At 42.5% G+C, this 17,688-nt stretch overlaps 1 protein-coding gene across 2 annotated transcripts in view; it reads left to right on the top strand.

Annotated features, from left to right (window-relative positions):
- The window catches only part of CACNB4 (calcium voltage-gated channel auxiliary subunit beta 4), a 200,934-nt gene that overhangs the window by 168,463 nt on the left and 14,783 nt on the right, over positions 1 to 17,688 (top strand). For both annotated transcript variants that reach the window (XM_065413466.1, XM_065413465.1), the window contains 3 exons: positions 4,202 to 4,311; positions 5,891 to 6,042; positions 8,054 to 8,149. In XM_065413466.1, coding sequence (XP_065269538.1) covers positions 4,202 to 4,311; positions 5,891 to 6,042; positions 8,054 to 8,149 — 358 coding nt within the window. The remainder of the gene's footprint in view (positions 1 to 4,201; positions 4,312 to 5,890; positions 6,043 to 8,053; positions 8,150 to 17,688) is intronic.

The following is a 17,688-nucleotide window of genomic DNA, read 5'->3' as shown; positions in this document are numbered from 1 at the left end:
AAATCTAGTCAGAGGTACTGTCCTATAGCCTTTCCCTGATGTGTGTTTAGTCCACGCAAAGAGAGAGAAATAGAGAGGGTCCATCTGCAATCTTTGTCACTGTCAGTTTTACAAATTGTCCCATTGCTGTTAGCTCTTAGCAGGGCGGATCAGACAGAGGTATGAATTTCATCCACAGATAGGTAAAGTGAGGAGCTAACAGCCTAAAATCTTAAAGGAACACAATCCACTTGAAATCTAAACCTTTTTTGAAAAATAAGTTAAATGGTATTTCAGGTGCTACAATTGCCTTTCAGTCCCCCAGCAGTTTTTATGGATTTGCAACCACATTTTCCTAATTTTTAAAACATTTTTCTCTCCACTGTTAACTGTGTGACAAATCTACACCCACAACAAGGGGGAATGGACATGGAAGGAGGAGATTTTCCTAAAACTTTCAGTGGGATTTATTCTCTTAAATCCCTTAAGTGCTTTGTGAAAATCTCACCTAAATGAACAGATGAAACAGTGAAACTGCTAAAACTGTGAGGAATTGATTTAAGCTCCGTTGATATAAGGCATTCTGAAACCAAAATAGGAGTGTCCACACAGGAGGTTTCTACCAATTTAGTTAATCGGTTTTGTGTACAGCTCTACTGTAGAGCTATGTGAATAACAGATTTTGTTTTGGTTCACTGGAAATTCAGAAAAATAATATTTAAAAAATGGTTTTGAATTAAATTTTGAATTTTTTTGGTGAATTTAAGTTTAAAAAAAATTATTTCTAGTTGAACAAAGCGTTTCATTCAATCCTAAACAAAAATGTTTTCTTTTGATTTCCTGCATTTTTTAACATTTTATAGCATTTTAACATCCCAGGATAGCACAAACAAGTCCAAATAAAAGGCCAAACAAATCTTTAGACTAATAGCCCTTCTGACCATCTCAGGCTTCAGTGTAGTCCCCTTGTTGGCTCTGTCTCAGGGCCTCCCCCTGCAGAAGCCTAACCTGCTCCAGTAGTGTTCTTCCTCAGTTGTTACTTGTCTGTTTAAACCTTATCCCCAGGCTTCCCTCCACCAGAGAGACCTGTCTCCTCTGCAGTCTCTCTCCAACGGAGCTCCCTCAGTCTACTTATAAGGCCTAGCTTCGCCTTCTCTGGCCAGGGGGCACCTCCTCCAGGTGCAGAGTATGACTAATTGGTGTTCTTTCCCTTTCCTTGCCAATGGTGGGGGTTAAACCCCATCACACTCCCCCTTTATCACCCCTCTCAAGGATTAGGAACAATTGTGGTTCCTGCATTCATGTGTCAGGGAAGGGGCTTCACCATATTCTCACATTCTACACCAGTTTACAGAGCTGGGCAGCCACAGTGTGCACGTGACATGTGCTACTCGCAGCTCTGAGAAGAACTATGCTCCCTGAGGTACAGTTCCTCCTGCAAGACCTCTCCACACCACTCTACCCTCCCTCCCTGCAAAATGATCCCTCCAGGCTATTCCCAGCTCCAGGCTGTGATTGAATTCTACCGTCTAGCCTGTAGTGTGAGGAGTATTCTTTGTGGTGACCTACTTCGCATAGTCCAGCTTGGTGCGTGTGTGCATGAGTGTGACAGAGAGAGAGAGGTGGTTAGAATTTCCCAGCTTACAAGCCTGTGTTCTAATTTTGCCTCTGATATGGACTTTCTTTGCAGCCTTGGGCAAGTGACTTAACTAGCCTGCTCTAGGAATGCAGGATGCATGTTGTAGGGGATAGCTCGCTGGACTGGGATCCTGAAGACCTCATTTTAATAACCAGTCACAGACTCTCCTTTGCGACCTTGGGCAAGTAACCTAACCCTGTGCCTCAGTTCCTTGTCTGTAAAGTGGCAACAACTGCCTACCTCATGAAGGGTTGTGAGAATAAATCCATTAATGACTGAGGTGCCTAGATAGATAGAATCTCTCTGTTGCCATTCCGCAAACTGTAAATTGGGGATTACATTCTTTACTTACCTCAGAGGAATATATGAAGATTAATTAATGTTTATAAAATGCTTTGAAGATGAAGTATTATTATTATTTTATTATTTATTATGGCTCTGCTGTTGTACTTGCCCTGAGATCCGCTTTAGCTTGTGAAATTATTTCTGATATTGCACTTAGGGTGACCAGGTGTCCGGTTTTTGACCGGAACACCCAGTCGAAAAAGGACCCTGACGGCTCCGGTCAGCACTACTGACCGGGCTGTTTAAAGTGCGGTCAGTGGTGCTGCGGGGCTCAGGCAGGCTAGTCCCTACCTGTCCTGTCACCGCACTGTGCCCTGGAAGCGGCCAGCAGGTCCGGCTCCTAGGTGGCGGGGCGACGGGGCTATGCGTGCTGCTCCCGCCCCGAGCACCGGTTCTGCACTCCCATTGTCCAGGAACCGGTTCCCGGCCAATGGGAGCTGGGGGGTTGGTGCCTGCAGGTGAGAGTGGCGTGTGGAGTCTCCTGGCCCCCCTGCCTAAGGCCCGCACCTGCTGGCCGCTTCCGGGGTGCAGCGCGGTGCCAGGATAGGCAGACAGACTGCCTTAGTCCCGCTGCGCCACTGACTGGGAACCGCCTGAGTTAAGCCCACACCCCAGCTTCGAGGTCCAACCCCCTGCCTCAGCCCTGATCCCCCCCAAACCCAGAGCCCCCTCCTATACCCCAAGCCCCTCATCCCTGGCCCCACTCCAGAGCCTGCACCCCCAGCCAGAGCCCTCACCCCCCCTGGACCCCAGCCCTCTGCCCCAGCCCAGAGCCTCCTCCCACACCTTGAACCTCTCATCCCAGGCCCCACCCCAAAGCCTGCATTCCCAGCTGGAGCCCTCACCCCACCCCCTGCCTCAACCCGTGGCCCCCTCCCGCACTCCGAATCACTCAGCCCCACCCCCCTGCACCCCAAACCCCTCATACCCAGCTCCACCCCAGAGCCAGCACCCCCATCCCAGAGCCTGTACCCCCTCCCATGCCCCAACCCCCTGCCTCAACCTGCAGCCTCCTCCCACATTCCGAATCCCTCAGCCCCACCCCCCAGCCTGGAGCCCCCTCCCATACCTTTAACCCCTTATTCCCCAGCCCCACCCCATAGCCCGCACCCTCAGCCGGAGCCCTCACCACCTCCCACACCCAACTCCCTGCCCCAGCCCGGAGCCCTCTCCCACACCCTGAACCCCTCATTTCTGGCCCCACCCTGGAGCTCATATCTTAGACTCATAGACGTTAAGATCAGAAGGGACCATCGTGATCATCTAGTCTGACCTTCTGCACATCGCAGGCCATAGAACCTCACCCACCCACTGCTGTAATAGACCCCTCACCTCTGCCTGAGTTACTGAAGTCCTCACATCATGGTTTAAAGACTTCAAGTTACAGAGAACCCACTATTTATACTAGTTTAAACCTGCAAGTGACACATGCTTCAGAGGAAAGCAAAAAAAAACCCCAGGGTCTCTTCCAATCTTACCCGGGGGGAAATTCCTCTCTGACTCCAAATATGGCAATCACTTAGACCCTGAGCGTGGGGGCAAAACCCATCAGCCAGACACCTGGGAAAGAATTATTGGTAGTAATTCAGAGCCCTCCCCATCTAGTGTCCCACCACCAGCTGTTGGAGATATTTGCTGCTAATCTTCAGTTAGAGCCCTCACCCCCTCCCCATCCCCCAACCCAACCCCCTGCCCCAGCCCAGTGAAAGTGAGTGAGGGTGGGGGAGAACGAGCCACCGAAGGAGGGGGAATGTAGTGAGTGGGGGTGGGGCCTTGGGAAGGGGCGGGGCTAGGGTGTTCGGTTTTGTGCGATTAGAAAGTTGGCAACTCTAATCACACCTCATTAGCACAAGTAGAAGTTTGTGTTTGTGTCTCTGTATAGGTAGATGGATGACTACATATAGAAAGAGAGAGAGAAATATATGTAGTAGTGAGTGTGGTATTAGAAATTATATGTTTGCACACATATATTATCAGTTAAAAGTGAAATAGACAAACATTGTACAATTGCGTGGGGTTTTTTAGTGCTTGAGTACCATGGGTTTTACTTGAAAGGAGAGTTTCTTTATTTCTGCCTCTCTTTCTTACTTTAATGATGATATAATTCAACTATAAAACACATCTGACTGGTGTTATACTATGTTCACACTCTACAACACAAAGTAGTTTTAAATCACATACAATACAGTAAAAATGTGACTGCAGTGTTTTTGTTCTTTCCTGTGTTCTTATTCATAGGATATCAATAACTAGAGTGACAGCCGACATTTCTCTTGCTAAGAGGTCTGTCCTAAATAATCCGAGCAAGAGGGCAATAATTGAGCGGTCGAATACCAGGTCCAGTTTAGGTAAGATGTTAGCACATGTACTGCACTACACATAGTGACATCCAGGAGCAAAGTGACAGCTTTTAAATGTCATGAGCCCTTCTGTTTTAACCATGAGATGCCTATAGCATCAGCCACTGGAAACAAGCAGGTTCTTGCAGAAACTGGATTACAGCTTTATGGGATCCCATAGAGCCTGTGAGATTTCCAGATGAAAAGTCTTTTTGGCAGTCCACCAGAACTTTTCGGCACCAGTATAAATCTTATTCACCTATGCCTGATCCATTGCCTATTGAAGTCAATAAGAAGAGTCTTTGTATTGACTTCAGTGGGCTTTGGATCAGGTCCATAACCCGTATCTGAATTTAACTCCAATTCCCTTATTGATGCAGTGGATTTAAATGGGTAAATCCAAATTTCATACATGTTGATGGGAGAAAAAGGCTCTTGGGGATAAAATTCACCCCAGTGTGTACTGTCTGGACAAAGCTCAGTGCACTATATAAGCTTCATATTAAGTGCCCAAGTGGAACATTAGTATGGCATACTTAGAACCTTTTCTGGGCCTTGTACATTAAGGTTTGCTTCATTCTGAGTGACTGATTTTGTATTTTAAGTCATGAATAGTGCTAAGAAAACAACTGTGAAATGTTTAGAAATAATTAGTTTGGTCGTGTAGCCACTTTATTGGGTGAACCATATTATTTCTAACGGATTTAGAGTCTGTGTGTGTTTAGGGGCACGTAAGAACAAATCTTAGTAAGTAATCTTATGCTTTATAGATTATTGGAGTAGCAGTTAGGTGGATAGACTACATTGACTATAATTTTTATTAATATTTCCAAATACAGCAAATATACCAACATACCAGATTCATCATAGTATGCAAAATAAATAAATAGGGTTAGTATTAAGTGAGGGGCAGGGAAGTGACATATCTTTCTTCAGGGTCTAAGTTAATCATAGACCTCTAAAAACTCAGCCCAAATTGCTTTGAATTTTTTGGGAATTCCCTTTCTGCGGAATGCGTGTCATTCATTAGCTGCGAGATCAGCCATATCATTGAGCCAGGCATCAATATTTGGTGGGGATCCACTTTTTCATGATTAATTTTTTAGCCACTAAAGCTCCATTTTGGAACCGTGCTACCTTGTTACCAGGTAATCTCCAGATATTGGAAATATATCCAAGAATTAAACTTAAGGAGGAGGGCTCCAATTTAGCATCCAATATCAAATTGGTCCTTTGACCCAACTTACATCAGAAATTCTTGATACAGAGGTGCTCCCAAAACATATGAGCTAACATAACATCAAGGGAGTTACATTGCCAACAACAGTCAGCATTCATGAGGCTTATTCCCTTTAGCGTTTGTGGGGACCAAAGTAGCATTTTTAAAAACAGTCTAGAAATGTATGGTCTGTACTTGCATCACCTGTTCTAGTTTCCTGTGTAAATCACAAACATTTATTTATACATGAAGTCCATTTATTGTACATATACTGTACACCAAAACCAATGGCACATGTGATTTATTTTTCTAAACAGTATTGGGGTAGAGCAGTTATGACCTGTTGTTTTGTTGTTGTTTGTTGTTTAGCTGAAGTGCAGAGTGAAATTGAAAGAATCTTTGAGTTGGCAAGATCCTTACAGCTGGTTGTCCTAGATGCGGATACTATCAATCATCCAGCACAACTTATTAAGACATCTTTAGCACCGATTATTGTCCATGTTAAAGTGTCATCTCCAAAGGTAATTACAATCATCTTTAAAATATATGCATTTTACTTTTAAAATGTTACATGCTCGTTGTCCTCTGAGATAGGGTGTGTTCTCTTTCCCCCTCAAAATGCACATGTTGACACCAGTGAGAGCTTTGTGCTCATATCAGAAGAAAACCATGCTGTTGTATACAGGTTCTTATACAGGCCCATCCCTGTAATATCTGAGCCCTTTCCAGTAGTGCATTAAATGCCATGACTAACCTGTCTCATATGGTCCCCTTTTTATTTTTTTCTCTCATCCTCTCCCTAGAGGGGGAATCCTTCTCTGTTTAAAATCCTCATGCAACTATTTGCCTTGAAAATAGATATTTATTTTCAGTTACAATTATCGTGAGTTAAATGTTCATGAAAGATGCTGCATTGACAGCCCTAGAGATTTAAGCCCTTAATTCATCTTCAGAACAAGTGCCATCTCTCCTCACTCCACCTTAACTCTCCCTTGGAGGGCCACCTCTAGAGGTGAGAGATTAGATCAGTCCTTAGTGCTTCTATTGAGACTCCCAACCAGGACACTAGCTAGTGCCAGTTGTGGTTTTTGGGGTGTCCTCTGGGTTCTTCATGTAGAGCACAAAAGTCATTTCTTTAAAGTGCTGCTTTAAGGTCCTTAATAACCTTTGCACACTTAGGCCTTGTCTATATTATTGCACCAGTTTAACTGAAGATGTGTTTTTAAATTTATTTAAACCTGGTTTATATTGATTTTAGCGTAATTCAGTTACTAACTAAATAAAGCTAAAATAATATAAACAAGGAGGACATTGATATAAGAGAATCCATGCCGGGGTTTGCACCAATTTTCATTTAAAAAACAATCTTAATGAAACTTCTGAAAGTTTTAATATAGACGAGGCTGTAGCCCCGATAGTGGTTTAGCAGTCAATACCTGACTACTTGTGTTCTTTCACAATTTGCTTGTCGTTACATTAACTACTGGCAGTTAAGGATGGCTTCTATTACCTAGCATTATACTTCAGTACCATAGACTTTGGGGTGAATAACTTCTTCCAGATCCTTCACTCACTTTTCTAGAAAACCTACATGTTTTCTAAAGCTAAAAGTCCGAATCTTCACGTGGTGCAAATGGAGGTACGGTGATTTATGTCAGTTGGGGATCTGGCTCACATTCTATAAGGAAACAGTATAATTTAAGTTTTAACAGCACCCCTTAGTGCACTTATAATAATATAAAGTTCTTAATGTAAACTCAGTATACATAATTTGCATATTCCCTGCTGACTGCTATTGAATTTTCCTGAGGTGGTGCTGGTTGTACTAGCTACACCCATTCTATTGAATGGAAAGTTATCTGGCAAGTGAGGGGGGGGGGGAGATCAAGAGCACAAAGGTCAAGGGCACACTTTTCTTTTTGAAGTCTTTCGCCCAAAGGCTTGTGAGCAGGGTGTTTGATACTATAATTTTCTTTTATAGTTTATAGATAAATAATTTAGAATTCCTAATTTCTCCCGCCCCCTAAATTCTATTAATGAGCATACTGCAGGAAAAAATGAGGTAATATGAACTGTGGGTGTTAAAAAACCTTCTTTATCAAAATATACTTCTGAGCAGACTGTCACCATAATATCAGTATTGCATAGCATAATATACTATTACTGTTATGCTATAATCAAACTAGTGCAACTGCATAATTTTCAGGGCGCATTGGAAAACAGTCCTTTAGAAAATTATATTTGTTGACAATAACCTTGTACTTAGAACCAGAACAAAGCAAAATCACAGTTTAAACTGCATTTGGAAAATATGCTATGGGTCGAATCCTATGCTGAGATAAACATGCACAAATCCCAGTGAAGTAAATTGAAGAATTTGCATCTGTATGATGACAAAATTTGGTCCATTATATTAAATGTAATACAAACAAGAGCTTGTTACATTGGTTAATCCTGTCATTGGCATTTGGATCTCTTGTATCTGGGGATGTTTGACTCTTATACTCATGTTTTCCTCTTTTCCTCTCTCAGGTTTTGCAGCGACTGATTAAATCCAGAGGAAAGTCACAAAGTAAACACTTAAATGTTCAGTTGGTGGCAGCTGATAAACTTGCACAGTGTCCACCAGTAAGTACAGAAAAACCCAACAAGAATAAAACTCCAGATCAATGAACTGGAGTTTTGTACATTTCTACTGTGTTTATCATTGATATAATTGAATTCACATTTTGTCAGTTGACTTTTTGGTAATGCTCACAGCCCTCCAGTCCTAGACCAGCTAAGAAAAAAAAGTCAGTGCTATTCAGTCACTTTTTATACTCAAAGAAGTAGCCTGTCTTTGGCCCTAAAATAACCTGCATTTTAAGATTGAGTTTCTGCCACTTCAGCAAGGAACGCTCTCAAAAGATCATCTGTTGAGACATTCCAGTTGGCCCAGTGGAGCTAGACAATTATCGCAAGCCACCTTGTTGGGATCATGATTAGCCATTTTAATTGATGTGGAGTCCTGCATTTAGCAGGCCTGCAAGCTGCCTCAGATGTTTAGGCAAACTGATGGGGTAGTTTTCTATGGGGAGGGCATATAGGTGTATATGGAAAACCAGCTAAAATTGTTTAGACTTTTGAAACTCAGCCCAAGGTTTTGTTGCAGGACAAACCTTTCTGTTGAAACGCACACAGATGGTAACTTGCCTATATGACAACCCAATGTCTATGCATGAGAATGAGCATGGTAAGACAAAACAGTCCACGTCACATCATGGGGTCTCATTGGGAAATCTATCTTAGGTTTTTCTAGAGCACCCACGGGTGTAGTATCAAAGAGAAAAATCATGGAAAAATCAGATTTGAAGAGTGAGAGCTATAGTGGACTTCAAATAACAGAATCCTCTCAGCTCTTCCCAAGTACTAGGAAATTCTGTTTGGCATATATCTACATTTCTAGCTGTCCTCCTTCAAGTCCACCCCAAGGAGGTGGTGGACTTAGCAGTAATTTATTGTAAGGGTCAGAAGGGAATTGGGTGCTGCTGTCATGCTCCCAGCTGCCAAGCCAATAGCCTACTCTAAGGGTCTCCTTAATCCAAGAATAGAGAAATATGGGAGACCTGTAAGGCCATGTCTACGCTACCACTTATGTCAGCAAAACTTACGTTGCTCAGGGGTGTGAAAAAAACACCCCCTTGAGCAACATAAGTTTTGCCAGAATAAGTGGTAGTGAACACAGTGCTGTGTCAGCAGAAGAGCTTCTCCTGCCAACATAGCTACTGTTGCCCATTGGGGGTGGTTTATGTCAACGGGAGAGATCTCTCCTGGTGGCATAGAGTGTCTACAAAAGAGATCTTATAGTGGTGCAACTGCATCTGTACAGCTATGCTGCTGTAAACTCTCTAATGTAGACAAGTCAGTGTGTCATCCAACAGGTATAGGAAGGTTAAGAAACAGCCACTGCTGCCAATAGGATGCCAACTAGTAACTTGTTAGACAAAAGAGATGCTCTCCAACATCCAAGAGCTGTTTTCTGAGTCCTCAAGCTGATCACGGGCGAGAGGTTGATTCTGTGGTTCTGTCCAGACTTGGCGGGAAAATTGTGGAATTTTTTGTTGTTTGTTTAATCGCGTGAGTCTTGGTCCACATGCACATTTGCACTGAAACGATAAAAGGTGTGAATTCAAACCAATTTAGTCATTTTGGTGCATGTCTTTGTGTGGACACTGTTATTTCAGAATGAAAGTGACTAAACTCAAACCACTTTTATTTCAAAATAAGAGTGTCCACACACAAATCTGCCCAAAAATAACTACATTGATTTTGCATGTACCTGGAGGTAGTTAACCCCATCTGAAACACTGCTTAACACCTAGTCTAGATGCAGTTTAACACACTTACCATCACGTTAACTGGAGGGGTTGATGCTAACCTGATTATAAAGGTGTTAGGCTTTGTCTGGATTAGAATTTGAAGATACGATGGTAGCAAATCTTAGGGCTTGTCTACACTGGCAATTTACAGCGCTGCAACTTTCTCGCTCAGGGGTGTGAAAAAACACCCCCCTGAGCACAGCAAGTTTCAGCGCTGTAAAGCACCAGTGTAGACAGTGCTCCAGGACTGGGAGCTGCGCCCCTTGTGGAGGTGGTTTTTTTTAGAGCGCTGGGAGAGAGCTCTGCCGTGACCACACAAGCCATGTTAAAGCGCTGCTGCAGCAGCACTTTAGCATTGCCAGTGTACACTAGCCCTTAGTTAAGTCTAGTGTAGACGAGGCACACTGCCTTTAACATGTGCTAGGTTCCCCACTAGGCTCAACCAATTTAGCACAGTAAGGCAGTATGCTTTCTTTACACTAGACTTTTAAAGCCTGTTAGTTAACACAGGTCAGCTGGCATGTGCTAACGTCACACCTGAAATTCTAGTCTAGACAAGACCTTAAACTGCATCTAGTTAAGTGGTGGGTCAAATGGGGTTAGGTACCTCGAGGTACCTGACTTGATTTAAAGAGGCACCTTTTTTCCTAGGCTAGAGAGCTCTTGTGTCATTGGTGGCCATAGGACTAGTGTAGTCTCCCAAGCTGAGTGTCAGTGGCGAGGGGAGTCTCAAAAGGCAGGCCAGCACACTTGAGCCAGTTCAAACAGGAAGAGGTTGGAAGGCAGCTGATATCACTGCCAAGAACAAAAGCAGCAAAAAAGCTGAAGTCCAGCCCCATGTTAAAGAGAGGTTCAGTTAGGTCTTTGCTCCGCACCCTGCGCCGCAGATAACAAGTAGGGGAACTGCTTCCTCCTCTCCTTTACCCACTGGTCCTAATAAGGGAGCTAGAGTATCCCAGGGCTGTCACCCCTTGCTGCAGCAACTAATCTCCTTCCTTTTTAACTTCTTCTGGTGGTAGAATCTCTGGCCTGTGTCCACACTTACCACCCTCCTCCCCCATCCCCACACGCCCTCTGTTGCAACAATCCTCCTACCCCCTGGAAACATTCCAGAGCAGCCAGCAGGAATGGTGGAGCCCAAGCCAACGCCAATGTGGGAAGGACAGGCTCAGGTATGTATGTGGGGAAAAAACTTTTCCCTCTTCCCCCACTTGAACCAGTTCTCTTGTCAACAGGCTGCCTTTTCAGGTCAAATCCCTCCTTCAGCCATTGAGACTGGGAGTCCCCACCCAATTGCACCCCACTTAGGCCATGACTACACTATGGGCATTATAGTGGCATAGCTACTGTAAGACCATAATGTAGAGACAGGCTTCAGGAACAGAAGGAACTCCACCTCCCCAAGCAACGGTAGCTAGGTTGATGGACACCAACTCACACTGGGGTTAGGAGGTCATAGCTAAGGTTCTCAGGGGTGGTGTTCTTTCACACTCCTGAATGCTGTAGCTCTATCAACCTAAGTTTTAAGTGTAGACCAGTCTTTAGCCTATGTCTTCACTGCAAGTGAAGGTGTGATTGCAGCAAGGGTAGACATACCCATACTGGCTTTAATTTAGCTAGCGCAGGTAACAATAGTAGTGAAGGTGTTATAGCACAGTCCATCACTAGCAACCCAAATAAGTATCCAGGGTCCCTGGCAGGTTTTTACTCAGGCAGCTAGCCTGAGTTCAAGCCCATGCCACCATGTCTACAATACTATTATTACCCTTTCTAGCTAGATTAAACCTAACAGGATTATTCCTACCAGTGCTTCAGTCACACCATCACTTTTCAGTGAAGACATACCTTTAGTAGAGCCTGGGTATAGTAAGGTCACTGCATCACAGCTGACAGCTTTTCATAAGCAGTTGTTGCTTTCTTCTTCTCCTGCCTGCTGGAACTTGGCCCCCTCCCTCTATACCCTAACTGCTGGGAGTCCGGATGCCTCCTTTCTTCCATTGGATTTTGAAGCATGGCAGAGGAGTGAGGATGAATTATTTCCTACAGCAAGCTCCTTACATGGCAAAAACAAGCCTGTTAAACTGAAATAAAGGACCACCTTCTCCCCGCCACAGACTAAGTCTTTACTCTCTGATCTATTAAAAATACCAGAACTGTGTGGAACAAATAATTACAGATAACCACAGTTGATAGTTATAATATTGCCATCTCAAGCATTTCAAATTCATAAGTTAGGCCATGAAAAATCATGAGATTGACTTAAAATCATGTCAAGTCATTTCTTTTGCCCTCTGGTTTTTGAGTGTTCACACTTTCAAGCCTTTCTCTGCAGCTGTGAGGGACAGAAAATTCCTTTTATTTTGTTTGTTTTTATATGAAAGCTGAGATTCTCCCTTAATTCCATAATTCTGGGAACTGGGGCTTTAAGAAAAATGCAAACACCAAATATTTTGAGACTCTCACTGAAGTTATGAGCATTGTCAGCACATTTTATGGTGAGCAAAGAGGGAGCCTGTTATGAAAGGTATAATGCCTCGAGTGCTGTGTGGAACACTGGTGCATAGCAAATCTTGCTACAGCTTCAAAAAGCTGTAGCAAGGTCTCCCCTTAGCACAGTCATCCTAGCATGTGAGGATATGAGGCATAGCCCCTCCCCTGCTGAGTAATGCCCCTGCTGCAGTAATGCTCAGCACTGCCTGCAGCATAAAACAGCCACCTTCCCCAGACCTGGGAGATAGATTATGTGTGCCCTTTGTGTTGGTATGCTGGAGGCAGGGCACCGCACTGTCGTCCCCAGTCTAGTACTCCTGTACAAGGAGACTCCTGATTTAACCCAACCAGTGCCCCCTGCAATATAAACATTGTTTCTTGTTCTTAGTTATAGAACTTTCATTGAGGATAGAAAGAGAGGGCAACCAAACAAATGTGGACATGTAATTCCTTAACTGCACTTGGTTGGAGAGCGGCATGTATTGTCATAAACTGTCCCATTCTTCTCAGGAAGGGGGGCTTCTGTCCCGTGCCATCTTAGAAAGGATAGGTGATGATGATCATTTTAGAGCAAAGAATCCATTCTGTCCCAACCCCTCCCTTTTCATGGCAATGACATACTGTAAGCATCTCTGGTTACAGTAACAGTAGGATCTAGTGTTCTCTCCTCTGTCACCCTGCTTGTGTTCCACCCTGAGCAGTACTGAAAGTTGTTCAAGTCATCTCAAATTTATATTGGGGAGTCCACTGTATTATGTTTATCTCATGAGTAATTTTCCATTGAATCATGTTGTTACAATGAAGGGAAGAAAAAGGATATTTCTATGGATGCTGTTCAGAACACATTAACTAAAACAAAATATTATATAAGTTCTGTAGCAGTAATAACCAAAAAGATATATCAGGCCTAATTCAGACTGGGTGTAAATGGAGTTAAATGGAGTCTGAACTATTCACATTGCATCTGAATTTGGTCCATGGTGTTTACTCAGGGCTGTCATTGCTGCTTGCATGTACAACACTATCTGTAGAGTTCACCATCACATTCTTCACATTGGAAAAATCATTTATTTCTCCATTTGAAAAGAGCAGCCTGTGCAGTGCTTAATTTGTAATGAAAGAGATGCCGGGGCTCAAGCAATTTTTTTACATTCATAACTGAAGCAGCAAGCCCAGAGGTGCCGGGGCTATGAACTGCCAAGGCTAGAGGTGCCGGGGCTATGAACTGCCAAGGCTAGAGGTGCCGGGGATCAGTCCTGGCACAAAATAAGCACTGAGCCTGTGCATATTTCATTCATGCGCTCATTTATGCAATGCCTTCCTCTTATTTTAGCTAAGTCTTTTCCTACCAGTTGGACTGAAGTGAGTGAGTTTGATTGAAAGAAATGGCCCGCACCTGCAGGGTGCATGCCACATCTTACCTAGCACATAATAGCACTTTATAATATCCACAACATCTGATATAATTCAGCTTTTATTCCACATCCTGAGATTTTATTTAGACAAACTCTCACTGACATTCAATGAGACCTTGCCTGAGCAAGGACTGAGTGTAAAGCTCAAGATTTGGACTTGTAGTTCCCATGAGCCAAATTCCATCCACAGATACACACGTCAGCTTCCCACTGAAGTCAATTAGTCTCACTCGAATTTCACACAGTTTTTACTTCATTGAAATTACCCCAATTTACACCACTGCTAAGGAGATAGATATTTGTAGAGGAGGGCAGAATCTGGCCCATGGTGAATACATTTAAAGGCCATATTCTACTTTTGGCTATGCAAACACAGCTCCCATTGGTGTTACTATAGTTGGACAGATAAAATGAGGAAAATTGGGCCTGCACTCTATTCTGTCTCATTCAGAATGTTGGTTTTCCTTAAATCAGTGGCAACTTTTCTAGTCAGAGACCAAACTAGCCAATAATATCTGCCCCAAGCAATTAGATTAAAAGGGTGGAGGCTGTGTTATTTTTAATACAAAGGATGGGCTACCTTGTTAAATCCTTTCCCACGTTGCTGGGCAATTACTTGGAGCTGTGGGGTCACTCGTGTGTAAATATTCACCAGTGTGAGTAAGGGTCACACAATCTAGCTCTATTTGATTGCTGAGGTTTTGATTAAATTTCACAGGAGGAGTAAATTAAGCAATGATTCAATTAAGTGAAAGTATATTGCTAATATGGAAGATTCTTATCATAACCCTGTACAATATTGTATATCTTTTACATTTTAATATATGCAGTATATTTCACAGCTCAAATTCTAGCGAGAAGAATATTTGCATACTCCCATCTTCTTTATGTTTTGGGCATGAAATGTTTAGTGTATTTGGATATATCTGAAAGCCATCAAAAATCACATTTCTAATTTGCATGGTGCTGAGAGTCGTTGTTATGAAACTGATTAGTACTGTACATCTAGACATTATAAAAATACTTGTCTTTTTTGGAATATCTAACTGCTTTCATTATCAATTGCTCATTAATTTTTCACTGATGCTGCTCATGCTGTGCTAAGAATACCTATCACTGCAGAATTCATTAAGCAGTAGCAGTTACTTTACATGGCTTAATGAAACAGGAACTGTACCAAGAATGTAGTTAAAATGTGCTAGTCAAATACAGTTTATTATTTCATTTTTGGATTTATACAAGTGCTCAAAAAGGGTGCATCTGTGTGTGCTCTAGGTGCTTTTGACATAACTTAAAATTCATTGGAAATAATACCCCATCATAACTAAAGTGCAGCAGTACAATTAAGTATAACCCAGCACCAGCTAGCCAGGAAATTTAAAATGTCAAGTCCCCCCTCACCTTCCAGTAATTCTCCACCCTTACAGTTCCATCTGTGGAGTTCATTCCCTCTGGGTCTACCAGGATCCCTGAAGGAAGCTAGAGAGTGGGCTGCAGGAAGCCAACCCTTCTTCCTTTTCAGCCCCCATAACCTTTATGCGAAGGGAGGGTGGTGAGGTCCCAGCAATGGGCTGGCTGGGACCAGGTTGGGAAGAGGGATGGCTGGCAGCTGCCTCCTAAATAGGTGAATGTGATGAAGGAAATAATGGTGAACTGCACTGTACAATTTATTGCCAGGTACTCCCAGATATTTTAGGTGAATAAAATTGCAGCCCTAACTACATCACATCCATTGCCTCCTGTCTTCCGTCCTGTGTGGCTGGACAATGGTAACATAGTAAACGTAAGGAAATGAAAATACTAGTTATCCTAGCTAGGAATTCTAAATAGATAAAGCTGAGGAGAGGCGATTTCTTCCTTGGTTCATTTTGGTTCAAGAAAAGCAACAGGGAAATCTTTACACATGAGGTTTTGTCCAAAGGATAGAGAACACTGCAATAATACATACTGCTTAGGAAATTGATAGTGAATTGAGCTGTTAACAACATAGATACTATCTCTACTGTGCTCTTTATCATTGACCTGGAAGAAAATATACAATTATCACTGATAAAAATTTGCAGATGATATAAAACTTGGAGGAGTGGTGAATAATGAAGGAGACAGATCACTGTTTCAGAGCAACCTGGATTGCTTGGTAAACTGGGTATAAGCAAATGATACGTGTTTGTAATATGACTAAATGTAAATGTATACATCTAGGAACAAAGAATGTAGCTCATACTTACAGGATTGTGGGACTCTATCCTGGGAAACAGTGACTCTGAAAAAGATTTGTGGGTCATGGAGGATAATCAGCTGAACTCCAGTGTGATATCTTGGCCAAAAAACCAAATGTGATCCTATAGTGCATAGAATCATAGAAGATTAGAGTTGGAAGAGACCTCAGGAGGTCATCTAGTTCAACCCCCTGCTTAAAGCAGGATCAACCCCAACTAAATCATTCCAGCCAGGGCTTTGTCAAGCTGGTCCTTAAAAACCTTTAAGGATGGAGATTCCACCACCTCCCTAGGTAACCCATTCCAGTGCTTCACCACCCTCCTAGTGAAATAATTTTTCCTAATATCTAACCTAGACCTCCCCCACTGCAACTTGAGACCATTGCTCCTTGTTCTGTCATCTGCCACCACTGAGAACAGCCTAGCTCCATTAACAGGGGAATCTCCAGTAGGACTAGAGAGGTTATTTGAACTCTGTAGTTGGCACTGGTTCAACTGCTGCTGGAATACTGTGCCAGTTCTGGTTCCCACAATTCAACAAGGATGTTGATAAATTGGAGACAGTTCAGAGAAGAGCCATGAGAATGATTAAAGAAAGCATGCCTTATAGTGATACTCAAGGAGGTCAATCTATTTATCTTAACAACGAGAAGGTTAAGGGGTGACATGATAAAAATTTATAATAATCTATAGGGAACAAATATTTAATAATGTGCTCTTCAGTTTAGAAGGTATAACACGATCCAATGGTAAATGGATCAGCAGACTGGAAACAAAATGTCTGTGTTAGCTAAGATAAGGGAGAACATCCAGGGAACAATTTACAATGGACAAGATAACAATGGATAAGATGAGGCTGAAACATAAGATGAGGTAAAAGTAAGTTGTGCATGGACAGTGTGTGCTATGCAGAGAATGGTTCCTACAAAGTGACCAAGCCAATCACAAAATGGTAATGCAATGTATAGTGAATACAATGGAATGTATATAATGGAAGAGGATTTCTGTGTAACTTTGAATTTGTAATGTACCCTGCATCTACCGCCTGCATTAAGTCTGATCAACTCAGCCTAGCATTGCTGTATGTCAAGTAAAAATACCTAAGTGACTAAAAAAAAAAAGCGCCAAGTGAAAAAAGGGCCTTGGGATTTTTTTTCAAGAGCCTGTGTATAGAGGAGGTCAGATCAGATGATCAGAGTGGTCCCTTCTGGCCTTGGAATCTATGAATCTGTGTATCCATAAAAAGCTCTAAAGTAAAGATGATGATCTTAATGGAAAATGCATTTCAAGTAGAATCAGAGGGAAACTGTTTTAATCTCCTGCCTTTTCCCACAGGGTCATTTTTTGCTTATTCTCTCTCTCTCTCTCTCTCTCTCTCACGTGCGTGCAATCCAAGTTAATCAGGAGTAAAATGGCTTGATACAGTAAAAACTTGAGTGATTCCTTTTGTAATGTACAGTTTTCCTATCTGATTTTTCAATTCATGGAGAAATTGCACTATATTAGGATTCAGATCGTGACACTTTTGATTAAATCAGTGGAATCATTTTGCTACTCAGCATGAGTAGGGTGGCAAAATCAGACCCTAAAAAGTGGCTTTTTTGTGACATTTATTAATATAATTAAAGAAAGGAAAATAAGGTTTTGTTCCAGATTTGATTGCTTTTTTGTAGATCAGTTTTACA

The sequence above is a fragment of the Emys orbicularis genome, chromosome 11 (assembly GCF_028017835.1).
Source record: "Emys orbicularis isolate rEmyOrb1 chromosome 11, rEmyOrb1.hap1, whole genome shotgun sequence".
NCBI lineage: Eukaryota > Metazoa > Chordata > Testudines > Emydidae > Emys > Emys orbicularis.
Note: the sequence above shows the minus strand (reverse complement) of the source record. Positions and strands in the feature narration are given on the sequence as shown.